Source organism: Echinococcus granulosus (assembly GCF_000524195.1).
Source record: "Echinococcus granulosus chromosome Unknown EG_S00155, whole genome shotgun sequence".
In the NCBI taxonomy this organism is placed as follows: Eukaryota; Metazoa; Platyhelminthes; class Cestoda; order Cyclophyllidea; family Taeniidae; genus Echinococcus; species Echinococcus granulosus.
The window spans coordinates 150,618-176,590 of NW_020170535.1; the positions used below are offsets into that span (position 1 = coordinate 150,618).

A 25,973-nucleotide genomic window follows, 5' to 3' on the forward strand; every position below is an offset into this window, starting at 1 on the left:
GTGCCCGCGCTCACGAGTACCAGATTTAGGAAGAATGGAAAGTTTAAAACGCATCTTTATGATGCGGAGGTTGGGCATCTCAAAAACCACCTACCCATCAGCACCAGGTAAGGTAAAATCAGTAAAATGAAATATACCTTGCATTTTAAAGAGTACGGTGCGACGTTTTAAAACAAAACAAAACAAATCAAAGTTGCTTTAGAGAAAAGGCAGGGAGATATAGTGAGCATCACATCGGAGGGTTACAGCATGATGGAGCCTTAAAAACGTAGCAAATTAGCGTGCGCTTCCCTATTCTGTATGAACTTTTTGTTAAAAAGGGAACTCAAGGTCAGAAATTTTATTAATTGCACCACCTATGAACAAAAAATTAGCGGCAGGAATTCTCACGAAAGTTTGTTCAACAGAGAGTTGCACTAGTTCACTACACAACAATTCGGTATGCGACTTCAGACAAACATCAGCCATCTTTAGTACGCAAAACGAAGTCATCAAAGTTACTTTACCAGATGTAAAATTGACAATTTTACTTAGCAACTTGAAAATCGAGTAAGTAAAAGACTCAGTTAGGGAAACTATGGTCAGTAAATTACCTTGAAGTTCTTTTTTAGTAATTCAGTTGATACTCTTCTTCCAAAACAATATGAAAGTAGGAGATATAGGCAGCAATACGGCGCCGAACTAGATGACAAAATTTTAAAATGCTTTAAGAAGGGGCAAGCGTTTTCCCATGGGTTTGACTCAAGCAAAGCGTTGTAGTTTATCTAAAGGCTTGTATTGGGAAGAAGGTATTCAAATTTATCAATTAACTTCCCAAACATTTAAACTTCCAGGCTTAAAGTGGTAGCGTGATGACAACTTTAGTTTTATTTATGTTCCCAAAAGTCTAAACCTCTTAAGCTAATAACGAAGTTCATTCAACTGCAATACTTGCCACGAAAGTAGTCCGTAACTCAAGCGTAACGAAGTCAATCTTTCCAAAAAGCATTTCATACTAACTGGGGTGTCACGCAAGTTAGTTGAATGCCTCGAAAAGGATACTTTTTCACTTGGTTTAACAAATAAGTCAATGGCGACTGATGCTAGTTGAAGTAAATCAGATTTCTGGACTAAAACTAAAGGGACGTTATAATAACCCATTTAGTGGTAAAATCAAGGCAAACAGCTGTTTAAAGCAGGAGCTGGAGGTGAGTTTTTAGGTGGAAATTTAACCTAATGGTTTACCAGATGGATATGGAATATTACTCTTACCTGTTAGGATGTTAGACGTGCAGAAAAGTAGGCTTTGAAATTTAGTGAAGGCTGGTGTTAGATCAATAGCCGTGGGTACACGTGCCTCATCAGTCTAGGCATGTGGATTTCCGCATATCCCAGTAGCAAAAAAGGATGAATGAGATCGACATAAACTATCCTTTTGATCCACTCCTTGTAGAACGTCTGGCAACGGAGCTGCAGTTACGCATCGGCACGTTGCCCCGGGTTGAGGTCTACTATCTCCATCTGGAAGCTTATGCTGGTGATGTCCTACAATGCTTGCGAGTTCAGCCGCGCTCTCTCTCCGAGATCTCACGCACTGTTCGCGCTGCAAAGACAATGAAGCTGACGGTGCGGGGAATGGGACACGCATCAGGAAAAGAAAAAGTCATCTACGCCGACCGCTTCACTGTGATTGTGGATTGTTGCCAACTCGCAGACGAACCGAGGATGGAGTTGGTAAACGTCCATCGAGATGGAGACGACAAGGACACACCGGGGTTGAAAGTACTCGCCGGTGTAACTATAAACGAGCTCATGGACTATATGATCGACCATAAGGTGGAGCTCTACCAGTCACCGGATATGATTCCAGGCATTGGGACAATTGTGGGGAACATTGTGACTGCCAGCCCTGGAGTCTACGCTCCGGTTTCAGGGGCTCTGGGAGGCTGTCTTGCTGACGAGGTGATCGCTATGCGGGTGGTTGACTCCTATGGAAATTTGGTGCAGTACTCGGACCCACACAAGTTAGAACAGTGCTGTGCCAATATGGGTACGCTTGGCGTGGTCTACGACGTCGTTCTGCGGTTCAGGGAAATGACATCCTCCTTGGTGAGGAAATAGTTTAGATTAAGCAACTTTTAATTTGCTGTTTACAGCAAGAGAGTTTTTCACTCTTGGCCAATGGTCTTATTAGTTAAAAACTAACAAAATTTTTAAATGCTTCAGTTAAACTAGAGATTAACCGTCCCATGAATTGGTTGATTTCCCTGGGGTAAGTACAGTGGGAAAGGGTCAATTAATCATGCAAAGCTTGCAGCACAATTTCGGGTAAATTTTGTACAGGAAAGATTACTTATTCCCACAAAGTTGATTGTTATATTACTGAATGAAGGAGGTAAATAAGGCAAAAGGCAGGATAAGCACGGCTACAGTTTTGCGAATGGGAGACTGTAGTAAACTCTGTTCAGGTGTAGATTAATCTAGACTTCTTCTTCCTCGGTGCTATTAGCATTAGACTCACCTGTAGAATTAACTCTTTACGAAGAAGGTTTTGGTTCAAATTTATATGTTGTAACCGCTTTTTAATGGTAAACTATCAGAGAAAATAGGTGAACCGCATTAGTTGCAAATTCGGAGTTAATTCCGCCACCTAGGGCGACGCACAGACTACTTAGTGCAGGATTAAACCGAAACCTGCCGTCAGAAGAGTTGGAATTTAAATTTAAACATAAAACTGGCTGCAAATGGAAAACTCCTCACGAACATAAACTTTTTGGGGTAAACATACACCACAATCTCATTGCTTTAGTGATTTGGTAATGGCCAGAGTAATTTTACTTCTTGTCTTGCTTGCAATGAGAATCTGTCTGTTTTTTCCAATTTGAAGTTTCAAATGAATACCTTTTTGGCGACTTGTAAAATATGCAGTTTTCTTCAAGACAATGTGCCACCTTTTAAATAACTCGACTTTCTTCAATTGTGACTCATCTTACTGAAATCTATTGTAAGTAGTATTAAATCAAATCGTCTTGACTACTGATGAGAAAGTGCTGATCTACTCTACAATGGTCGCCTTTGAACCAATTTGACATTTCTAGGTAAAATCTTCTTCTCTGGGCTTTTTCTAACTAGATGCAGAAGAAATTTTCCGTGAAAGGAAGAATTCACCAAGGAAATTTAAAAAAGCCTTTTTATTTTATTAATTTATTGGCCGTTTCGAGATTTGGGTGTCTCGTAAAATATAAAATGAACAGGTCATTGTGGTGCCATTCAAGATAATATGCAACTTTATCGATAACTATACTTTCTTCAGCAGTTGGTATGCACATATGGCCATCTCATAACCACTTCTAAGAGTAGGGTACTTGATTTCGAAAAAAAATTTAAAAGAGTTTTGTGTGTTAAAACACTAATCACTCAATGACAAGTACACTCTACAAATAGAGGCCATAAAATATCCATGTAAGCTCGAGTTTTGTACAGTTACGGCATCATCATTAGAGGGATTAGACCGGACCTGCCTTGTCTTAAAATACGTTAATCCCTTTTCCACCCTTAGGCTAATAACTGTAGGCGCAACATAATTTCCTCCCCTAAAAGGTAACTAAGGTCAGCGTGTTGTTCGGAGCAGGGTTGTATGGATTGGAGCAACCGCCTGTGAGTGGCTGTGGGTGAGGATCCAGCAAATCTTCAGCTATAAGTACACCCTGTCCAGAAAGTGACCATTTCATACCGTATGTAAAAAAGCTGGAATATTTTAATTTGAGATTTGTAGGCGCCACAAGGGTGTTCGTTCAATGGCTGACAATTGTATGAATGCCGATTTCAATAACTATCTAGGTAGAGTTGGGGAATACAAAACTCCAAATTGTGTGACGTAATTAAGACGAGTTCATGTGGTTTTCGCCACATCATGTTGTAATGGCACTTTAACCTGCAGGAAGTGGAAAACATGTGCGGTGGTTTATCTGCGATACAAATCATAGAAAAATAATATGTCGATACAGTGGTCCAGGACTGTCTTCTTCACAAGCTGAGGAAAAATTCCTTACACGGCTGATGCAGAAGTGGAAGTGGAAACCGCTCGTCAAAATTGTTGCTGCGTCGCATTTGGAGAAAGTGTGCCATGCAGTATGCGGTAGCAGATTGAAGAACCTAAGCAATACCTCCACCGATTCTTCAATTCCGGTGATGAACTGCTCAAAGACAAATGTATTCTAATCACGAAGACCCTCTAAAGTTGATCGTGGTGGTAAGATCACAACTTGGTACTAGATTTAAAGAACTGGAGGCTAACTTGTCAAGAACTTGCCACGTCTTCAGGGATGACAGACAGCGGGCTTGAAACTTTTTCACTCAGTCGTTATCGGCTTTTTTTGCGTGCTCTTCAATACCGTGAACAAGCAAATGAGAAAATTGTGGGAAAAAGGATTCTTTTAGAGAGAAGTAGGACCAGTGAATGAGACGGTGGGGAGAAAGGTCAATTTTATTCGTGCAAAATGTAACTGCACAACACCTAAGCTCGTATCACGTACCTCATACCCCATAGCCCACACCTCTTGCCTTTTACCTCATAGAGTTTCACGAGCCCTTATCTTCACCTTCAATTTTGACTTGATAAGGTCTCCAAGATACGATTAGTGGGGGGAAGCGAAGGCAGGTAGGGTAAGGTATGCTGCTTCTAGAAACAAAGTGTTCATACGAAAGAGACACAGAGACAGTTTCCTGGTTGAATGCTGATGGTAGCTTGTGGCGGTAGATATGCCAATGGACAAAGTTTTTAAAGTGTTCACTGGAATTATTCAAATTTTCTTTTAAAACACCACATAAATTATTTGATTCGTTTTTAAAGAGAAGTTTTGGCTGCAAAAAATTGTTTGGATAGAGCTTATTTTCAAGACTTCCTTAAAGATGAAAGTAAACACGATACCTGGGTAGAATATGACTGAACATGGAGGATACTGGTATGGTCCAAAGGTACATTGCGGGGTCCTAAGCTGCCCATAACCAAAATTGGGAGTTAAACGAATTGTTAAGTTATTGCATTTCACGACAAGCCAAAAATAAAAAATTCTTAATCTCTATTTTATCCTAAACTGTTATTTAAGCCTCGTGGTCACCATATAAAGAGGGTGTTTAACAATTGTCACTATGAGTCAGTTGAATTCAGAGAACGGACCTTTTTTCTAACTCAAAGGGCTCTCAAATAAACAAAGTTAAAGAAAACTCCTGTGTCTAGTGGCCAAAAAGTTTGCGCCTACTTTGGTGCAGTTCGATGCAAAAAATTACTGGAACTTGCGTCCTTTGATTTATCATCGGCAAGGTAATACTTGCTATCCTCTGTGCTACTCGTCCCTTATGTTCAACGTCCTCGAAAAGTAAGACAAAACCAGGTCCTTTTAATAATTTATGCTGACATTTAATCATAGTAACTACTCAAACCGTGAAGATAAGGTACCAGATCGAATTCCACTGAGGGAGAACTAGAAGGCTTCTATTGCTTGATACTTGATTAAAGGATGTACAAGTCCATTTCATATTTTAGGTAGAATATGACTTTCAAACCTGGTGCAAAATCATTACTCATGAGTCCCTTAAATACTCCTTCCGGCATAATGATCTTACGGAGCTTATCTACGTGCCATACAATCACTTGCAACCGGAAGAGAGCCTTCGGAAGGACTGGATGCCCTTTCAAGATGAAGTGATCGTTCGCTGGACCAAACGTCTACCCACAATCTACTCGGAGGACCTAGACAGCGCACCTCGCCATCGTTTCCACATTATCGATCCATTCACAGGTCCCGACCAACGTGAGATTGTTTCCTACCCAGAACGAACTCCTCATCTCTTGGGTCGGGCATACCGTGTGTTGAAGTCGAAGCTGCGACATGTCAGTCTGGAATCTCAATTCACGCCTTGGGCTATGACCTGTCTCGCTCCACCACCTTCGCCTCTCCGGATGATTCGATTTGCTATCGAAACAAGCTGCTCCATGGATCCATTCTTTAAGGTGAGGTCATCAACAGATAAGATCAAATCGGGGCTTGATAAGCCTTTTTTTGATGACTTTTTTTGATGTGGTCCTTAGCGAATAGGGAGTGGTGATACGCTTTGTGTGAATTTAAGCCAAAGCAAGGGATTTTTAATGTCTGGAGATCGCATTTTATAGTGAATGACTTAAAATGGTGAAATAATTTTTGGAATGCTGTGCACTTGTTTAAAAACCAAACAACAATTTTGCTAAATAAAATTACCCTAACTGCAACGAAAAAAGGACTCAGTTAGGGAATACACACTTAAAATCATGCATCGGGACTAAGCAAATGGATTTCTTACAATCGGGGCGATTTCCCCTTGCAAGTTTACCCCTGAAGGGAAGGAAAATTGACTTCCGGTGCTTGGGAGGCATGCATTTTTCAGGCGAGTGAATTTTTAGACAGATACAGGAAGTAGTCCACCATTTCCGTTAGCTGCCATGGTTCTGGGTGCTGTATGCTTATACGAAGTCGTCCATACATATGTTAAAATAAAAGTAGCTTGTTGCTCTACAGACAAAAGCAATGACTTGCCCTACTTCATAGGCAATAGGAAGCTGTATGCAATTGTTTGGAGGTGAGTAGTATGAGGTAAGGATATGCCAAAGTTCATTGGTATGGTACTACGCTTTGTAACCTCTACTGCCTGTCTGTCATTTTGAACCCTCATATCACGAAGAAGCAGTCCAGTCCTTTGAAATGCAAACCAAAATTCTTTATTTACGAAGAGAGTTTAAGTTGGTCGCATAGCTGATATAGAAATAGGTGTAGAAGCCTCTCGACAAAGCAGTTGCGTTGCGTTTGGAGAGGGACCTCCATGCAGTATATGGTAGCAGAACAACGTGGCTCAACAACGTACCTCACCGAAACTTTTAATAATTTATTATATTCCTATCATCAAACAATTCCGAGACCCTCTAATGCCATTCATCGTGCATGGAGCAGTACGTGCCAATGTGGATTGAAATGGTTAGAGGTGAATTTGTCAAGAACTTGCTGTCATGGTTAGCGTAGTAATTTTTTTCTCAAGCACTTCAATTCCATTTTTTACCTCAGCTCTAAAATTGGAAGTAAAATTTCTGCCCCAAAGAAAGGGCTAACCAGCATTTGTTTTCGGAAACTCCCTAAAAGAGGTGAATTTCTGATTCACACAATCTATTCACTAAACTTATCTTCTTTTTTCCAACCAAAATGGAATAATATGCCTGAATGCATTTTGATCACACTGAAGGGAAGAATGGACCTTGGATCCTCATTTCATAACACTGGCAACTTTGACAATGAAAAGGTGCTTAGAATTTGCAAACTGTTGTAAAATATCACGATATTTTAAATTTACCTGCAAATTACTGCATCAAATCTACAAAAAGCTTGGCCGCCTTATCGGAGTTGGTTGAGTAATGATAGCTGCCTAGGCTATGAAAGTTTAATGCTAATGCATCCAATCTTGTAACAGTGTGTAGGTAAATTACAGAGTAGCATTTGATCAGACTGCATTATAATCGCGAAGGTCTACTGTTTTTTATTTCTTGCAAAAATAATCTAATATTTCATTTTGAATTGACATAATCCAATGGAAATACCTGTTATCCATTGACTGTTTGTTTAAGTCTTCATTTTGATTTTGCAAGCACTTGGGGCTCCGCCGATAGTGCTTCTGGTGAGCAGTAGAGTCTCCAAACCTAACCAGGTGCCTCCTGGCCCTTCTCCATGTCGAAAATACATTTTCTGCCCTTGCATTATAATTTCTTTCAGTTTTAGGCGTGTCCTAAGTGACTATCATGCCATCACATCCTTAAAGCTATACTATTTGATGAAAAAGGTAAATTGTCCACTGCGGCTTTGAATCCGTTTTCCTCCTTAAAAAATTACATAATTTAATGCAGAATAATTAAACAAATCAGTGAGTGAGGCAAAATGCTTATGGTAGAGAGAGTTCCCGAGCCTGTATTTAGATACGCAAGTGGAATTTTGCCACAATCATTGTTCGACAGAGAGCTCTGCTATTGTTCAAGAAGTAGCAGTTTTATGGAAGAAAATAAACTTAACAAACAAAATGCCTTCCGGCCGTGGAAATGGCAATGAGGAATATCTTGTATTAAGCAACCAACAACATATTGTTATGTGCAGGGGTAAGTAATTTCTTCCTCCGCTTCCCTGTCAAAAGTCACCGTAATGATTGAAGGACGATGCACGTAATATTGCCATCTGAAAAGGGAAACGCTTTGAAGCTACAAAAATGCCTCTCAAGCAAAGACTAGACATTACTTAAAACAAATACCTTTTAAAGGTTTCCTGACTACTGAATAACCGAATTGGTTTACATTAACAGGGTCCAAGTTTCAAACGCTATAATTTAAATTCCACTGTGTAAAGCAATGGTTATGAATGAATTGCAGAGTCGTGAGACTTCCCTAAAGACGAAGGAAAACAACACCGGGACAGAAAATGTACCGCTGACCTACAGAAGGGGTTAGGAGCAACCGACGTTGCCTGAAGGGTCAGGTCTCCTGGCAAGGGTACATTGGCGGAGCCCTAGGTGGCCTGTTACCGAAATTGGTAGTTAAACAAACAATTTGAGCTTGAAAAATTATGCAGTTTGGTGCGTTACGAGTCCTCTCTGAATTTTGTCATTTGATCAAGTGGTATGGAAGGAGACCAGAAGGCTGCCAGCCTGGTCCGAAGGCCGTGTTGCAGAGCGGAGTGTAGTCTGCAGGGAGTCAAGTAGTTGCCTGGTAAACCCACAGCTTGACAAAATTACTGGTGGGCGCGGAATGGACACCACTGAATTAAGACCTTAAGATGAATCTAATAGAATGATCCTACAGCGTTTGAATTTGCTCTGAAGACACCAGGTGATGTACAACTTAGAAGGAGACTGAAGATCTAACGGAATGTTACCGGAGCTGTCGTGAACAGGAAGCCATGAGACCAAGATGGTAACTGCAACTATCACCGTATAAAGAGCTCGCCCCGATGAAAAGGCAACTTAAACAGCTACCGTACCACCACACTTCAATTAAAAGATTCCCTTAAATGTAATTAGTCTCTCCTCTTAGGCTTCCAACTCTACGAAAAATGGGCTTTATGGAGTGACTGTGGGATTCCAATTGACTTCTTTATTGTCAGTGATTAAAAAGCCTGATAATAATTTTGCATGAGTCCTACGACCACGGATAAACGCTGAGCCTATTGTTGTGTTTCCTAAGAGCTAAAAACTTTTCATACTCCTGGCATTAATTGCCCGCTAACAAAAGCTTATATACGTGGAATCAGCACCGTTTGAATCCTGTTGACTGGTAAGCTCTCCACTCACGACTGCTTGAATAGCTGAAACGCAAAGAAGAATAAAATCCTGTAAACCCGAGGGCAAAGTTCTGGTAAATTCGTTTTAACCATTTTAGATAAATTATCTTCCTTTTAAGCTTTGACGGTTGATCCTGCAAAATGTCTCTCGGTGAGTTAATTACACCATGTCTGCTCTAATTTGACCACTGAAGTTGTTATTTCTTCATTCATGGAATTCTTTTCACTGACTAAGAAGGAACTTAGGTGTCGTCTTAATTTTCACCAAATTCCAAAAAGCCCTAGACAGTATCCACGAGGTTCTTTTCCACCTTTAAGGACGTAGTGATTAACGGAAAAAGAGGAGTAACAGAGAAAGTAAAAGAGCTTGACAGTTGTTAAGACTTTCCTGCACTGAGGTGTAAACGACTTAACTGTGGGTTTGGTAATTGACGGAATAAAAAAGCATCCGTACAATGCAGTGGGCTCGAAGGGCCAACTTCCTTACTTGACATGCAAAATAGACAATTATGAAGTAACTGAGTAAATTCCAGTAGAGTGAAAATCAAGTAACGCCATAGACTTTGAAATATCCTATCCTCTGCGGCAATAATCATTCCTTTGCTAATTGTCACTTGGGGGAAATTTTCCATCGGTGAATGCGGAGAGTGAAAGAGATGGCAGAAAGGAGGTGAGAGCACCCACTATCCCCCATTTTATTCTGATGTCCGGTACGAGGCCTTGCCTACTTTGGACTTGTAAGGGTAAGGTGTGGTCTTCCTTTCCGCTGACCTATTTACTAGATTCGGCTGTACCCCAAGTAAAAAAAGACTTCCTCATGGATTTTCGGGACGTGTCGAGTTTTACCGGGTAGAGGAAACCTAGTCGTGGTTGGTTTGATGGTTTTTGGTAAGCCGACATTGATGACTGCAGTGGGCCACAACACCCTTCTGGGAATGATTTAGTGTTAGCCCCAGAAGTGTGAGATTAGAGGTAGGGTAGAAGACAATGTATTCATTTGTAATGAGAATTTCAATCTCCAAAGTGAATTCGTCTGTCTGTCGGTCGGCAAACAACCCAAAAAGTATGGCGCACCATAAAGACTTAAGGGAAAAGAAGTGAAAAGCAAAGAAGCTATTTTTCAAACTCACGGTCTGACAACTTTTAATTAGTGGGATTTGACATGTAGGTGCTTAGTAACTTCTACGAATTTCCTTTCTCACTTTTGTCAATCAGTGACACGTGTTACTCTGTTTGTCTTGATCAAAAATAGAGGATCTATTTACAAGTATGATACATCTGCTTTTGAGTGGTTCATCACCCAATTCAAATGGCTTGATCTCTTTGCCTGGAATCTGTTTCTCTGTTCCCCCTGTACTTGCTGTTATCTTATTTTAGCAGCTTTGACTGCTGCTTTTTTATTCAAGGGTTCAAAATACCGAGAAAATGGTGAAGAGAACTGCCAAGTGTTGTACCAATAGACTGAGGCATATCTATGCCCAAGGCTAATGTGGCTAAAACTGTCATCCAGTAGTTCATGTGAACTGATACAACACCCCAAGGTTAAAGGTCAAGGCAATCAGTAATTTAGGGTGAGAGTTATCTAAATAGAAGAGTGAAGGTTGCCTAAGGCACTGTATGTGTGAATTGAGCTGACACAACAGAAACATCTGTCGTCCCAACTGGCATAAGGAGCTACTGGACATGCATAAAATTTGCCCACGAATTCGATTGTAATTTCTCACTCTTTTTCACTGGTCAATGCGTAATGGTTCTCCTTCAAAGCCATTACTTACTTTGATGAAATTACTTAAAAGCCCTGAAAATAGCAATAAATTTTTATGAAACAATAAGCTGGAGGTCGTCCTAAAATACACGCCACTCAACACATCCTAATTTGCAGTAGTACTAAATCCATCCACATAGGTAGGTTGCCAAGTGAAAATGCCAATAGATGTGCACTGACATGTAAAAACTATTTTTTGACAACATTGAAAGACACTTTAATTAATAAATTCTTCTTCTAAGCTGTGTCCAGTCAATTCGCTTTGATTCCAGTTGATGTTTAGATAAAAATGGCTGATCAAAAGTTGCTCCTTTGGTGGCAACTGAACGGCAGAACTTGAAAGGGAGAAGGTGAAAAGGCAATCGCACTACCAGGACATAAGCTGACTATCGTAACGGGAGTAATCCCATCAGAACCTCTCCAAGGGATGGAGAACGTGTTTCCAAATGTCTATGAAAACATAGATTAATTGTCAAAACCTCTTTTAAGACCATAGTTGTATGTCCAATTGTAAATGCCTGAGTTGATCTTTCCAATTTCATTCTACTAGTTCATAAAAACATTACTGGAGGCCCTGATGTATATGATACGAAATGAGGAGGGTGAGGAGGCTTGTCACGGGCTAAATCTCTTCATGCGCGTCAATTTCACTGGAGGCAATCGAAGCGCGAAGGTGATGGGCACAGGCTCATTAAACCCCACCGAGGCACCGGGTCGTCGGCTTATCGTACACATCACCTTTGCGCATCTGATGCGTTCCTGTAGCTCGGAGGATTGGTGCGATCTCGTCAGTCGTCTAACTAATTTTACATTCACCTTCATCCCGCAATCAACGCTGCACTGGAAATCGGAGTGGTATACACTTCAGGTATGACCTCTTCTCTAGTCTTAATCAACTGCGAGGTTATCAGTTGAGGATCTTTTTGGTACTAGGATAAAAACATGAGTGACAGATTCTTTAGGTCTCCCTCAGTACGCACTTTTTAGCCCCCTCCTTACTCAATTACCGATGGATTATTTTTTTAATAGCACTCCTTTTAAAGTGAACGCCTCCTTTTTTAGATGTCATAGGATGAGGCCGATTTAAAGGTGGACTAGAAAACTAGGGGTACAGATAACCAAGGATGTGTTTAAAGCCAAACTAAGGTGAAGTTGAAGCAATTATACAGATCCTACCCCAAGTAATGACCACTAAATTTATGGTGATAGAGTTAGAGAGCTGATTCCAGTTCAATAGCCTTTTGATGATCCTCTTAACGACTGAATAAAATCTAATCGGTACACCAAAATCGAGCCCTTTTGACACATTTACTACTACTACTTCAGAGACTACATCACTTAATTTATCCTTTTGAAAGTTGATGGTAAGTCAACTTCTTATTCCACAATTATGCCACCGGTTCTAATTTATTTAACATTTTCCTCTGCTTCCATCCTGATGACATCAAATAAGTGATTTTAATCCGGACCTCTAGCCCTAGTAGACGACCAGAAAGTTGGTATAGTCAGTAGTCTTACTTCCTACAATATGCATGCCCTATTAAACACTGACATGTCTTTGTCCACTGATACAGTGCTCTTCGCTCTGCATTCTGCTACTTGCCATTATTTTGAACCTCTATACCATAAAATTGGGGTTTAGAACTTGTCCGAATTAAAAGCCAAATTCGACTCAATTCCACAGTCAAATCAAAAGTAAGAAATTCGCTTCGGACTCGTTGCCGACCACCTTAAGAAGATTTGGCCTACTATAGCAAAAAACAGCTTCCCACACAAAAGTAATTCAAAGACATTGTTTGCTTTTGATAATGAATCATTCAACGATGGGCCCACCGTGTCCATGACGGTCCTCACTCCCTCATCGTCTAGTGCTTGTAGCCATATTTAACGTAGACATTCGAAAAGTTTGCTGTCATCTGCACCAAGTGGAAAGGGAAGGTCGCAGAAGATGCGGGGCAGACAGATTAAGGGATGAGAGACAATAGGTTTAAGGGTCTATGACTTCGCTACTGTCATCTCGTATATTTAGGATTATTTTCTAAGTGACAGATGGAGAGTTTGTGACATGAGGTGACCTCGCACTCAACTTCTAACTTGTCACTGGTTGGCACCAAAAGATTCACTACCCTAATACCCACCTCACACCTTGAAGACCCCTACTGTTTCTCTGCCCAATGGATGTACATATTTCCAGTGTGCTTTTTTCGTCGAAATGTTGGTCTACATGTTTACCAGATGTCGTTGCTGAAAGTCAACTTCTCAGCACTGAAATCTTTCTGCTCGCCAAAGCTTTAAGACGCTTAAGAAGAACCGGTCCAACGCAGAAAGGTAGTCAATTGTAAGAAAGGTTGCTCCTTATTCTTACAACACTGCACAAGATCTGGTGCCTAATACCATTTCAAAAATTACCTGTGAGAAGATTTGCATTCCAGATTGGGAGAGGGGGGAGATTGTACCCCATCTCCTATAATTTCCGTGACATGTCTTGATACCACCGGTAAGCATTTGCAAATGAATTAGATGAGACTGTCGTTGGGGCAGGGTTCCTGCTTCTAGAGTGAAAAGAATGACGGATTGTGATGTTGGCAGTGTCGGTAGGTGATAACCGCGCGTTCCTGTTTGGCCACCTTATGAATGCTAAGACATGGTGTTGGGTTTCTTGAAATCGTTTACTACATTTATTGAATTGGGACAAAACCTAAAAAGAGCAGCTTAAACATCTTGATTTAAATGAGGAATTGTATGCATTGTTACATCAAGAAGGCTAGAAAAAGTACCAAAAGTCACGATTTTTATGAGAAATTAGACTTCAAGACAAACGCGAATAATTTTGACGGGTAGCTCAAGTTATTCAGTTGGTGTGAATGATTTGGCAACACCGCAAATGATATCTACGTTTCTGCATGATTAATGGATCTGCTGTTGAACTGTCCTGATTTTCGAGAATTATTTGCATGCCTCCTCTGAGGCGGCTAAATTAAGCAATGACCGAGTGAACTTAAAAGTACCTCTTCAAAACGAGGCTCTAAATTTTGGAATTCATCTCTAAGTTTTATCGTTCTTATTCACAAATTCTTCGATTTCATAAAGCTGATTGAAATAAAAGTTAAAATTCGTGAAAGCACAATTGACCACCGGGGAGATGTATCCATTCTGACCGCAATTTTGGAGATGCAACCATGAGATAGATTGTGATTTATATCACCAACTTTGGGAGCCATTCCACCATCCCTAACAAATTGCAAGTCAAGTTTCATTAAGCTTAGGTGGCAGGGGGCAGGATTAGACACCAACACTGATTAGGGAGAGGAAACTAGATGGTCTTACTAAATAAAATATAAATAAATATCCCAATGAAATTAATGGTGTTTGATAAATACCTGAAGATTATCCTTGATTAAATAATAATGAACTATTCGATTTGTGGGAAAGTTTTCAAATAATTAAGAAAAATACAATTTACATTAATATCCATCTGGAATCAAGCCGATCCACAGCCCCCTATGCAGTAAGATAGCTACTTTTTTCTGTCGTAAAACTCTTGAATTCTTGGCTCTTTCCTCTAAAACCCTAGTTAGGGAGTTCATTCTGATAGTTATAATTTATTTCCTGGTAGGCCTGATTAAAAAAATTAATTATCCATATCGTCTACTAGGGAAAGGCGAGTGCATACAACCCACTACTTCAAGGCCGATTTAGGTCGGGGTAAAGATCTTCTAAATTCAAGGCCAACAACTTTGCGAGTTAATCCGCATTGAATTTGCATTGGGTTCTGCCCATCCAACTCAGGCCAGACCTCTGCGTCTTACATAAAAAAGCAAGTAGCTGTCCATTCGTAATTTTTTTTTAAATCTCATATGCTTTGAGCTGGCTTCAGGCCACCAAAAGATACAACACATTCGTGCTCATGAACAGCAGTTAAACAAGGTACAACTCATAGAGGGACAATTTTTTTTAGCCCAGTTCCCAGCTGAAGCGAATGAAGGTGTTTCCCCCTTCATTTTAGCAGTATTGTTTTAGCTCTCTTGAAGTGAGCCACGCCCACCATATGAAACATTTCGTTTTACCTGATGCTTCTACTGCAACTTCTGGATGAACATCTGGTAGAAGGGAATGAAATTCAATTAAGCGAGAGTAAAATGCTAGAACCAGTAAGGATGTGTACCTAAAATATCCATTTAAATTTTTAGTTTCGATGTGTTTGATAGAAATTCCGGTATACGGTTGCAACTATTTATGTGGTCAAATTAAAGGAATTTTAAATTAGGCGCAAAATTTGTCAGGCTTAGAGATTAGCTTCAAAATACCCCCCAAAACTGGTGCGTTGGCAGGAAAAAATGCATTAATTCACTAGAATTTAATAAGTTAAGTGGTCTTCTATTTAGAATAACAAATAATCAAATTTGACAATCCACCAAGAACAAGAGAGAAAATTAATTTTTAGTGGCAGGAAACTTCTAAAGACTCATTGACTTGAGTTGAACGAAAAGTAAGCATACTTCGTAACATGGTACTATTTTCCCTCAATTGTGGCCATCCACATGTCTCTACCTTGATTACCTATGCTACTAAATAACGGGCAATAGTGTCGTATCGCCTCTAGCCCACCCTGAAAACCAAAGAAATCATAACACTAGGGCAGAATGTGTATTAGCAAAGTACAGAAGAGCTAGAGGTCGACTGACGGGCTGGAAGCTACGCCGCCTGGCGGAAGTGCAATGGCGGGACCCTAAGTGCCTGTGAGAACAAAAACGACGACTTAGTTAAACTATCAAAGCATTAGATGCCAACCAACTGCACCAGCCATCAATGTTTGTGTCCAACTGAGTTGCTGGTTGAACACAACGGCATTTGTTCCTCTCTGTAATTCCTTTGGAACTGGGGTTCCGTTCTCTTTGGGAGCTATATTAGGGGAAGGAGAAATGTGCTGCCTATCTCGTATGTTCATCGTCATTTGGAAGAACACTAGTTAAAAAAAATATCCATTCAATAATGGACGGAGTTTTAAATAGTTCTGTGGAGATGTGGTTTTGCGCCTATTCCTCCTTGTCACTTTGTGCTAAATTCCGTGCTGCTCAGCCATCTCTGGTAGATGGAAGAGATGTTTCATGTGCAATTAATTGGCATCCTCACACAGATATCGTAGACAGCCCAGTAGCGAACTATTCCAGATGGTTCAGGACCATGGCTAATGTCTCTTTGGCTGTTGATACCATTTCTGCAGAGGAGAGGACTGAAGTGTTTCTCAAAGGTAGACGTCATTAGTAACGTCTTTGCTAGAAGTCTTCACTGATTTTCGCATCCATAGAATCTGAACTTCTTCCGCCACGTTAAGGTTTGGCATTTTATTTATAGAAATCAAGGAAGCTTTTCTTTATGTGTGGGTTTGCTTTTTGCTGCCACCAATGTAGCGTCGCCAGTCTTTCCTGGGGTTTTACCAACGCATCACCCGGAGGCTATGCCGCTGGGCGAAAGCATAGAGGCAGAGCATTAAATGTCCGCCTAGCCATAAGCGAGACTAACGCAAACACCCAAGGCATTAAAATTAAGCTGCATTCTAAAGTCTTTGCAGGATTAGTTAGGGTGTTTGATGGAGATATGCTTGAGAATTGATAAAGTTGAAATGTGCTAACCTTTTTGAACCTCCTAAATCACAAGTATACTGAAAGTGGAAACCGAAGACAAAAATAAGCACTTTCTGCCCAAGAAACTACTCCGTCAAGTCGCCAACTTTAATTCTCGACCTTACAAGTTGCTATCCACAAATTTTAATCTCCTTTCCCCATCAGGACAGCCTCATGCAACCTCACGGCGTTTATTCTTAAGGCGACAATTTATGCAAATCTTGCGCACTTTTTAAGGGCAAAAAACGCATCTCTTCCGTTAAGACAGTTGCATGCTCTTTTTAAGTTAAGCCGATCACACTCCTGTGCTAAAACTAGGTCTCTTAACGGATTGAAGTCATTTCTGCGAAATAGACCAAGAATTTATTTTCTGAATTAAGGGGTTTTCTTCAATCCCCTTTTTTACTGTGATTACCTTTGAAAATGATAAGTTGATGGTTTAATAAGTAAAAAATGATGCCAAATTTTGTGGTTTTTAACTGGAGGTTAATTTAGGTTGGAATGGACTGATTGACTGAATGCTTACCACAAGTAGTTAGTTAAAGCGAAGTGGCGCCCTGAGACCATCTTAGAGACAAAAGAAGTCACAACACTTGGGCAGAAATGTATTGCAGAAGTACAAGAGGACTAGGGACCAATGGCCTTGCCCGGGGACCTTTCCACCCAGCGGTATCCGCGTCACCAAAACCGAGAGTTAAACGATTAATCATAGCATTACAATATTTGCCAAATTTGGTTATTTTAACTTTAATGGCCAGGTTTATACTTAAAAGAAGTGAAGACATAAAGTTCTTTATTTGCACCAAATTTTTGTCAGGTTCTTGCTAAACCGAATCCATCAAGATGATGGGATTTATGATTTAGTTTCATTTGTATAAGGTTGAAACTGAATGCTACCTATGATCCACGCAGTCAATGTAAAATTCGCACTTGGCTGAAATTTGCAAAATTAGTTTTTGCTCATTTTTCTTTAACCAAAGAAAAGTAACTCAATGTTTATGAACCATAAAATAAATTCCTTCAAGACTTCATCCTTTCTGAACTCAACCTTCCATTTGTTTAGAGTTGAAAAAAGAGGACATCAGACAGAAAAAAATCAACTTCATGCACAAAGCAGAGTATTCTGCTGTCAAGAAAGTAGCCTGGGAGCATCATAACACCGCAAGGATGACTTACAATCGTCCCAAGCGAATTATCGTCCGCATTATTTAGTGAATGTCTATCATTACTTAATCTATACACTTGGTACGGTGTCTAGGAAAGTGGATATGGGATATCAAATTTCCTGTGGGCGGTGGTTGCAAAAAGTATTTTCACTAACCACAAATTAAGCCGCCTGACTGATAAATGAGCTCTTTGCGAAGACAATCTCCTAAACTTGACTTGACTTCGCTCCCATTTCTAGAGGCGCTGAAACCAGAAAGGGAAATTCTTACCTACCCTTTCGTGCCTCTAGGGACAGTTTTTTCCAAACCACTCAGTATAAGGAGCAGTGCTTGGTAGGGCGAGAGTGGGGACGGGATAACTACCTTACTGGGCAAAAAGGGCAATACATGACACCCCATCATCACGTGTTGAGGGCGATGCTCCGACCAGGAGCAATACTCCACTAACCTTCCCTCGGGCTTGTAATTATAGTGTGTGATGGAGGTCTTGGGTCTTACAGTAATGACGAGATAATAGTAGTCTTAAAACGAGTACCAAAGGAGACGTTTCCAAGTAATCTACTTCACGTTGGAGATTATTTAAGGAAAATATAAAAGCAAAGGGCTTAAATATTTAGCACTAATACTTCATAAGTAAGTCAAATTCAAGAGTTGTCTCCTAATTTGACAAATTAAATTTCCACTTTTGGAAGTGGTTTAGAACAACCTTGCCTTCATCTCTGAGAGTGACTAATTAATCGCCGCATGCAAAACACTATGGGACTGGAAACCAGATGGGATGTCATTAGAGGGACTCGTAAATGGAAACGCATGCTCACCATTTCGTCATTATCAATTATTTCTCCTTATTTTTTTGCATTTCTTATCGGCGTGTATCCAAAGATGACAAAAGTTCAGCGAATATTGTAGAATTTCCGAAGGAAATGTTTAGCAGCTTAGACGAGACATCTCTTTCTACTCTAAATAGTAGCCGAAGAAAAATTTTGAGACTAGCTATTGTAATAGTCTTTCCAACTTCTGTTAACTTCCTGCAAAATTCTAGGATGATGCCTGAGGAAGGGAGTTCACAGTAGGCCTTATTGAACCTACAACGCGGGAGCATAAAATTCAAAACAATTTCTCTGTCCTGCCGTGTTCTCACTTTATTTTTGCCAAGTCATAGCTGTTTGGATTCTATCTAGCTTGAAGAGAGGTAGAGAAGGCAGCTCCTGTGGACTGTCGACTCTATTGACGTGGACAGCTCCGTAACGGACTTTTCCTGAAGATTCACGGCCACGACTGGTGCCGCTGGCTTTACTTGTAAATAGCAGCCCTGCAGAACATTGGACTGCTGTGGTTGCCGAAGGTAGACGCCAATGGCAACCCTTCTGTTAGAGATTGTCACAGATTCTCCCATCCGCAGCATATGCTCTCCTTCCGTCACGTTAAGCTTTAGCATTCAGTACTAGGAATTAGGCGGTTGTCCTTTAGGATTGGGTTTGCTTTACGCAGCCGTCATTGTAGCAATCGCGTCATTCTTGAAAACGAAAAAGCTCATAATACTAAAACAGAATATGTAATTTCGACCAGCTGGAGCACAATTGGGCAAGCCTTAAGTTCCCGGGTAGCCAAAGCAAAGAGTATAAGTAATTAAGACAATACAATATGCTTGGGTGTTTCCTTTAAAAATTTATAACTTTTGTGTCAGAAAATAATTCCGATGTTAAAATAGAAAAAAGCTTAGCCAGTAGCTGTTTGGAAGGCACGAGCATAGTCCATGGCGCCAGTGCGTGCAGCAAATAACGAGAGTTTGGAAGATTCGAGGTCGGAAATACAATTCCACTGGGATCCTTTTCACCCTCACTTTGTTATACTTTTCTGAGGCTTTTGTAAAACAGATTTGAGTTTGTTTATTAGTACTATTCTGCTTAATTCTAACCTTGTTCCTCAACTTTAGAAGCTGATCCAACATATTCATGAGAAGACGGCTCCACGTACGGGTCCTCTGCGTTTCCAAATGTGCCGCGCTGATCGAGAAGGTATGTTTTTGACAGAGAGCCTCCAACAAATCTTCTTCCGGTCAGGCACCACAAAGCAGTGCAAATATCGTAGGGAAAGGGAGAGGTTTATTCGAGACGAACTCGCATGCGTGGATATTCCCTATTCCTCGCCTTGCAAGTGTGTAGTCCATGCCGTGTTCCCTTAAACAGCATCATAGCTTACAATCCAGTGAAGTGGAGGATTAAAAATGCCCAATTCGGTTTGTGCTCACTGGGTCTAATGCCTCGAAATCTCAGTTCTATAAATGTGCCGATGAAAAATAAAAACACGTCGTGATACTACCAGTTGTGCTGTTAATTTTTACTTTTTCAGCCAAATTCAGTAAACACTAGGTTGTAAAAATTGCCTCATCTGGATTCATTTAAAAGGGGAGTTTTAAATGAATGACGGTTGGAAAATTATAGCAGCCATTAAAATCTCTTACCACCCTGGTTGTTGGCCTGGCAGCCTGCATTACGCTTTGGAAAGAGGCGCCTGCTTGATAAACGCCTAGCAATTATTTTCTGCACATGTCTTGGGAATTTTTTGCACAGAGTATTAGACTAGACAGTGGTTGAGCCAATCAAGACTGTCAATTTAATGCTTTACCTGCTTGTTTAATCGTTCAATTGGGTTTTGCAAGCATGGAATATTCCGCCTTTTGGCCTTCAAGCCTTGAGGGTAGCCACTAACCCTTCTCTCCGCAGTAAACATATATTTTGCCCCAATGTTATAGACCCTATTTGTTTTCTGCAAAGACTTGAGTGAGTGCATTGGTGGCAGAGAAAGGCAAACCTGATCTAAACAGATAATAATCCAGATTTACCTTTTTGAATTCTAAAGCTTAACGTTAGGAAAAAAGGACATGGGCTGTAGATGAGAGAATCTGTGGCGACATCTCAGCAATCACCCTAGTCCCCTGTTCTACAGGACTGCTACTGACAATTAAATTCTCTTATGGAGCTACCCATCGAAGCCGTGCAAAGATATCAACTAAGTGAACATGTAGCACCCTCCCCCTAAACCTCTCTACTAAATGAAACCCAGAAAGACATCGCTGATCAACACTGAAGTGAGAACAAGTTGGCGAGGAGGAATAGACGCAAAGCCTCGTCTCATAAAAAAAATATCCATTCAATAATGGACGGAGTTTTAAATAGTTCTGTGGAGATGTGGTTTTGCGCCTATTCCTCCTTGTCACTTTGTGCTAAATTCCGTGCTGCTCAGCCATCTCTGGTAGATGGAAGAGATGTTTCATGTGCAATTAATTGGCATCCTCACACAGATATCGTAGACAGCCCAGTAGCGAACTATTCCAGATGGTTCAGGACCATGGCTAATGTCTCTTTGGCTGTTGATACCATTTCTGCAGAGGAGAGGACTGAAGTGTTTCTCAAAGGTAGACGTCATTAGTAACGTCTTTGCTAGAAGTCTTCACTGATTTTCGCATCCATAGAATCTGAACTTCTTCCGCCACGTTAAGGTTTGGCATTTTATTTATAGAAATCAAGGAAGCTTTTCTTTATGTGTGGGTTTGCTTTTTGCTGCCACCAATGTAGCGTCGCCAGTCTTTCCTGGGGTTTTACCAACGCATCACCCGGAGGCTATGCCGCTGGGCGAAAGCATAGAGGCAGAGCATTAAATGTCCGCCTAGCCATAAGCGAGACTAACGCAAACACCCAAGGCATTAAAATTAAGCTGCATTCTAAAGTCTTTGCAGGATTAGTTAGGGTGTTTGATGGAGATATGCTTGAGAATTGATAAAGTTGAAATGTGCTAACCTTTTTGAACCTCCTAAATCACAAGTATACTGAAAGTGGAAACCGAAGACAAAAATAAGCACTTTCTGCCCAAGAAACTACTCCGTCAAGTCGCCAACTTTAATTCTCGACCTTACAAGTTGCTATCCACAAATTTTAATCTCCTTTCCCCATCAGGACAGCCTCATGCAACCTCACGGCGTTTATTCTTAAGGCGACAATTTATGCAAATCTTGCGCACTTTTTAAGGGCAAAAAACGCATCTCTTCCGTTAAGACAGTTGCATGCTCTTTTTAAGTTAAGCCGATCACACTCCTGTGCTAAAACTAGGTCTCTTAACGGATTGAAGTCATTTCTGCGAAATAGACCAAGAATTTATTTTCTGAATTAAGGGGTTTTCTTCAATCCCCTTTTTTACTGTGATTACCTTTGAAAATGATAAGTTGATGGTTTAATAAGTAAAAAATGATGCCAAATTTTGTGGTTTTTAACTGGAGGTTAATTTAGGTTGGAATGGACTGATTGACTGAATGCTTACCACAAGTAGTTAGTTAAAGCGAAGTGGCGCCCTGAGACCATCTTAGAGACAAAAGAAGTCACAACACTTGGGCAGAAATGTATTGCAGAAGTACAAGAGGACTAGGGACCAATGGCCTTGCCCGGGGACCTTTCCACCCAGCGGTATCCGCGTCACCAAAACCGAGAGTTAAACGATTAATCATAGCATTACAATATTTGCCAAATTTGGTTATTTTAACTTTAATGGCCAGGTTTATACTTAAAAGAAGTGAAGACATAAAGTTCTTTATTTGCACCAAATTTTTGTCAGGTTCTTGCTAAACCGAATCCATCAAGATGATGGGATTTATGATTTAGTTTCATTTGTATAAGGTTGAAACTGAATGCTACCTATGATCCACGCAGTCAATGTAAAATTCGCACTTGGCTGAAATTTGCAAAATTAGTTTTTGCTCATTTTTCTTTAACCAAAGAAAAGTAACTCAATGTTTATGAACCATAAAATAAATTCCTTCAAGACTTCATCCTTTCTGAACTCAACCTTCCATTTGTTTAGAGTTGAAAAAAGAGGACATCAGACAGAAAAAAATCAACTTCATGCACAAAGCAGAGTATTCTGCTGTCAAGAAAGTAGCCTGGGAGCATCATAACACCGCAAGGATGACTTACAATCGTCCCAAGCGAATTATCGTCCGCATTATTTAGTGAATGTCTATCATTACTTAATCTATACACTTGGTACGGTGTCTAGGAAAGTGGATATGGGATATCAAATTTCCTGTGGGCGGTGGTTGCAAAAAGTATTTTCACTAACCACAAATTAAGCCGCCTGACTGATAAATGAGCTCTTTGCGAAGACAATCTCCTAAACTTGACTTGACTTCGCTCCCATTTCTAGAGGCGCTGAAACCAGAAAGGGAAATTCTTACCTACCCTTTCGTGCCTCTAGGGACAGTTTTTTCCAAACCACTCAGTATAAGGAGCAGTGCTTGGTAGGGCGAGAGTGGGGACGGGATAACTACCTTACTGGGCAAAAAGGGCAATACATGACACCCCATCATCACGTGTTGAGGGCGATGCTCCGACCAGGAGCAATACTCCACTAACCTTCCCTCGGGCTTGTAATTATAGTGTGTGATGGAGGTCTTGGGTCTTACAGTAATGACGAGATAATAGTAGTCTTAAAACGAGTACCAAAGGAGACGTTTCCAAGTAATCTACTTCACGTTGGAGATTATTTAAGGAAAATATAAAAGCAAAGGGCTTAAATATTTAGCACTAATACTTCATAAGTAAGTCAAATTCAAGAGTTGTCTCCTAATTTGACAAATTAAATTTCCACTTTTGGAAGTGGTTTAGAACAACCTTGCCTTCATCTCTGAGAGTGACTAATTAATCGCCGCATGCAAAACACTATGGGACTGGAAACCAGATGGGATGTCATTAGAGGGACTCGTAAATGGAAACGCATGCTCACCATTTCGTCATTATCAATTATTTCTCCTTATTTTTTTGCATTTCTTATCGGCGTGTATCCAAAGATGACAAAAGTTCAGCGAATATTGTAGAATTTCCGAAGGAAATGTTTAGCAGCTTAGACGAGACATCTCTTTCTACTCTAAATAGTAGCCGAAGAAAAATTTTGAGACTAGCTATTGTAATAGTCTTTCCAACTTCTGTTAACTTCCTGCAAAATTCTAGGATGATGCCTGAGGAAGGGAGTTCACAGTAGGCCTTATTGAACCTACAACGCGGGAGCATAAAATTCAAAACAATTTCTCTGTCCTGCCGTGTTCTCACTTTATTTTTGCCAAGTCATAGCTGTTTGGATTCTATCTAGCTTGAAGAGAGGTAGAGAAGGCAGCTCCTGTGGACTGTCGACTCTATTGACGTGGACAGCTCCGTAACGGACTTTTCCTGAAGATTCACGGCCACGACTGGTGCCGCTGGCTTTACTTGTAAATAGCAGCCCTGCAGAACATTGGACTGCTGTGGTTGCCGAAGGTAGACGCCAATGGCAACCCTTCTGTTAGAGATTGTCACAGATTCTCCCATCCGCAGCATATGCTCTCCTTCCGTCACGTTAAGCTTTAGCATTCAGTACTAGGAATTAGGCGGTTGTCCTTTAGGATTGGGTTTGCTTTACGCAGCCGTCATTGTAGCAATCGCGTCATTCTTGAAAACGAAAAAGCTCATAATACTAAAACAGAATATGTAATTTCGACCAGCTGGAGCACAATTGGGCAAGCCTTAAGTTCCCGGGTAGCCAAAGCAAAGAGTATAAGTAATTAAGACAATACAATATGCTTGGGTGTTTCCTTTAAAAATTTATAACTTTTGTGTCAGAAAATAATTCCGATGTTAAAATAGAAAAAAGCTTAGCCAGTAGCTGTTTGGAAGGCACGAGCATAGTCCATGGCGCCAGTGCGTGCAGCAAATAACGAGAGTTTGGAAGATTCGAGGTCGGAAATACAATTCCACTGGGATCCTTTTCACCCTCACTTTGTTATACTTTTCTGAGGCTTTTGTAAAACAGATTTGAGTTTGTTTATTAGTACTATTCTGCTTAATTCTAACCTTGTTCCTCAACTTTAGAAGCTGATCCAACATATTCATGAGAAGACGGCTCCACGTACGGGTCCTCTGCGTTTCCAAATGTGCCGCGCTGATCGAGAAGGTATGTTTTTGACAGAGAGCCTCCAACAAATCTTCTTCCGGTCAGGCACCACAAAGCAGTGCAAATATCGTAGGGAAAGGGAGAGGTTTATTCGAGACGAACTCGCATGCGTGGATATTCCCTATTCCTCGCCTTGCAAGTGTGTAGTCCATGCCGTGTTCCCTTAAACAGCATCATAGCTTACAATCCAGTGAAGTGGAGGATTAAAAATGCCCAATTCGGTTTGTGCTCACTGGGTCTAATGCCTCGAAATCTCAGTTCTATAAATGTGCCGATGAAAAATAAAAACACGTCGTGATACTACCAGTTGTGCTGTTAATTTTTACTTTTTCAGCCAAATTCAGTAAACACTAGGTTGTAAAAATTGCCTCATCTGGATTCATTTAAAAGGGGAGTTTTAAATGAATGACGGTTGGAAAATTATAGCAGCCATTAAAATCTCTTACCACCCTGGTTGTTGGCCTGGCAGCCTGCATTACGCTTTGGAAAGAGGCGCCTGCTTGATAAACGCCTAGCAATTATTTTCTGCACATGTCTTGGGAATTTTTTGCACAGAGTATTAGACTAGACAGTGGTTGAGCCAATCAAGACTGTCAATTTAATGCTTTACCTGCTTGTTTAATCGTTCAATTGGGTTTTGCAAGCATGGAATATTCCGCCTTTTGGCCTTCAAGCCTTGAGGGTAGCCACTAACCCTTCTCTCCGCAGTAAACATATATTTTGCCCCAATGTTATAGACCCTATTTGTTTTCTGCAAAGACTTGAGTGAGTGCATTGGTGGCAGAGAAAGGCAAACCTGATCTAAACAGATAATAATCCAGATTTACCTTTTTGAATTCTAAAGCTTAACGTTAGGAAAAAAGGACATGGGCTGTAGATGAGAGAATCTGTGGCGACATCTCAGCAATCACCCTAGTCCCCTGTTCTACAGGACTGCTACTGACAATTAAATTCTCTTATGGAGCTACCCATCGAAGCCGTGCAAAGATATCAACTAAGTGAACATGTAGCACCCTCCCCCTAAACCTCTCTACTAAATGAAACCCAGAAAGACATCGCTGATCAACACTGAAGTGAGAACAAGTTGGCGAGGAGGAATAGACGCAAAGCCTCGTCTCAT

The 25,973-nt window shown here is 40.6% G+C and overlaps 1 protein-coding gene across 1 annotated transcript; it reads left to right on the top strand. All coding sequences in view use genetic code 11, as the record gives it.

The window, feature by feature from the left end:
* Positions 1-1,386: 1,386 nt before the first annotated feature.
* On the top strand, positions 1,387-21,539 carry EGR_09597 (lim domain binding protein; the record flags this gene model as incomplete). The annotated part of the gene is made up of 5 exons (XM_024498846.1): positions 1,387-2,088; positions 5,525-5,992; positions 11,639-11,956; positions 19,815-19,896; positions 21,457-21,539. The coding sequence occupies 5 exons, from the start codon at positions 1,387-1,389 to the stop codon at positions 21,537-21,539; spliced, it is 1,653 nt and encodes a 550-aa protein (XP_024346756.1).
* Between the last annotated feature and the right edge of the window lie 4,434 nt (positions 21,540-25,973).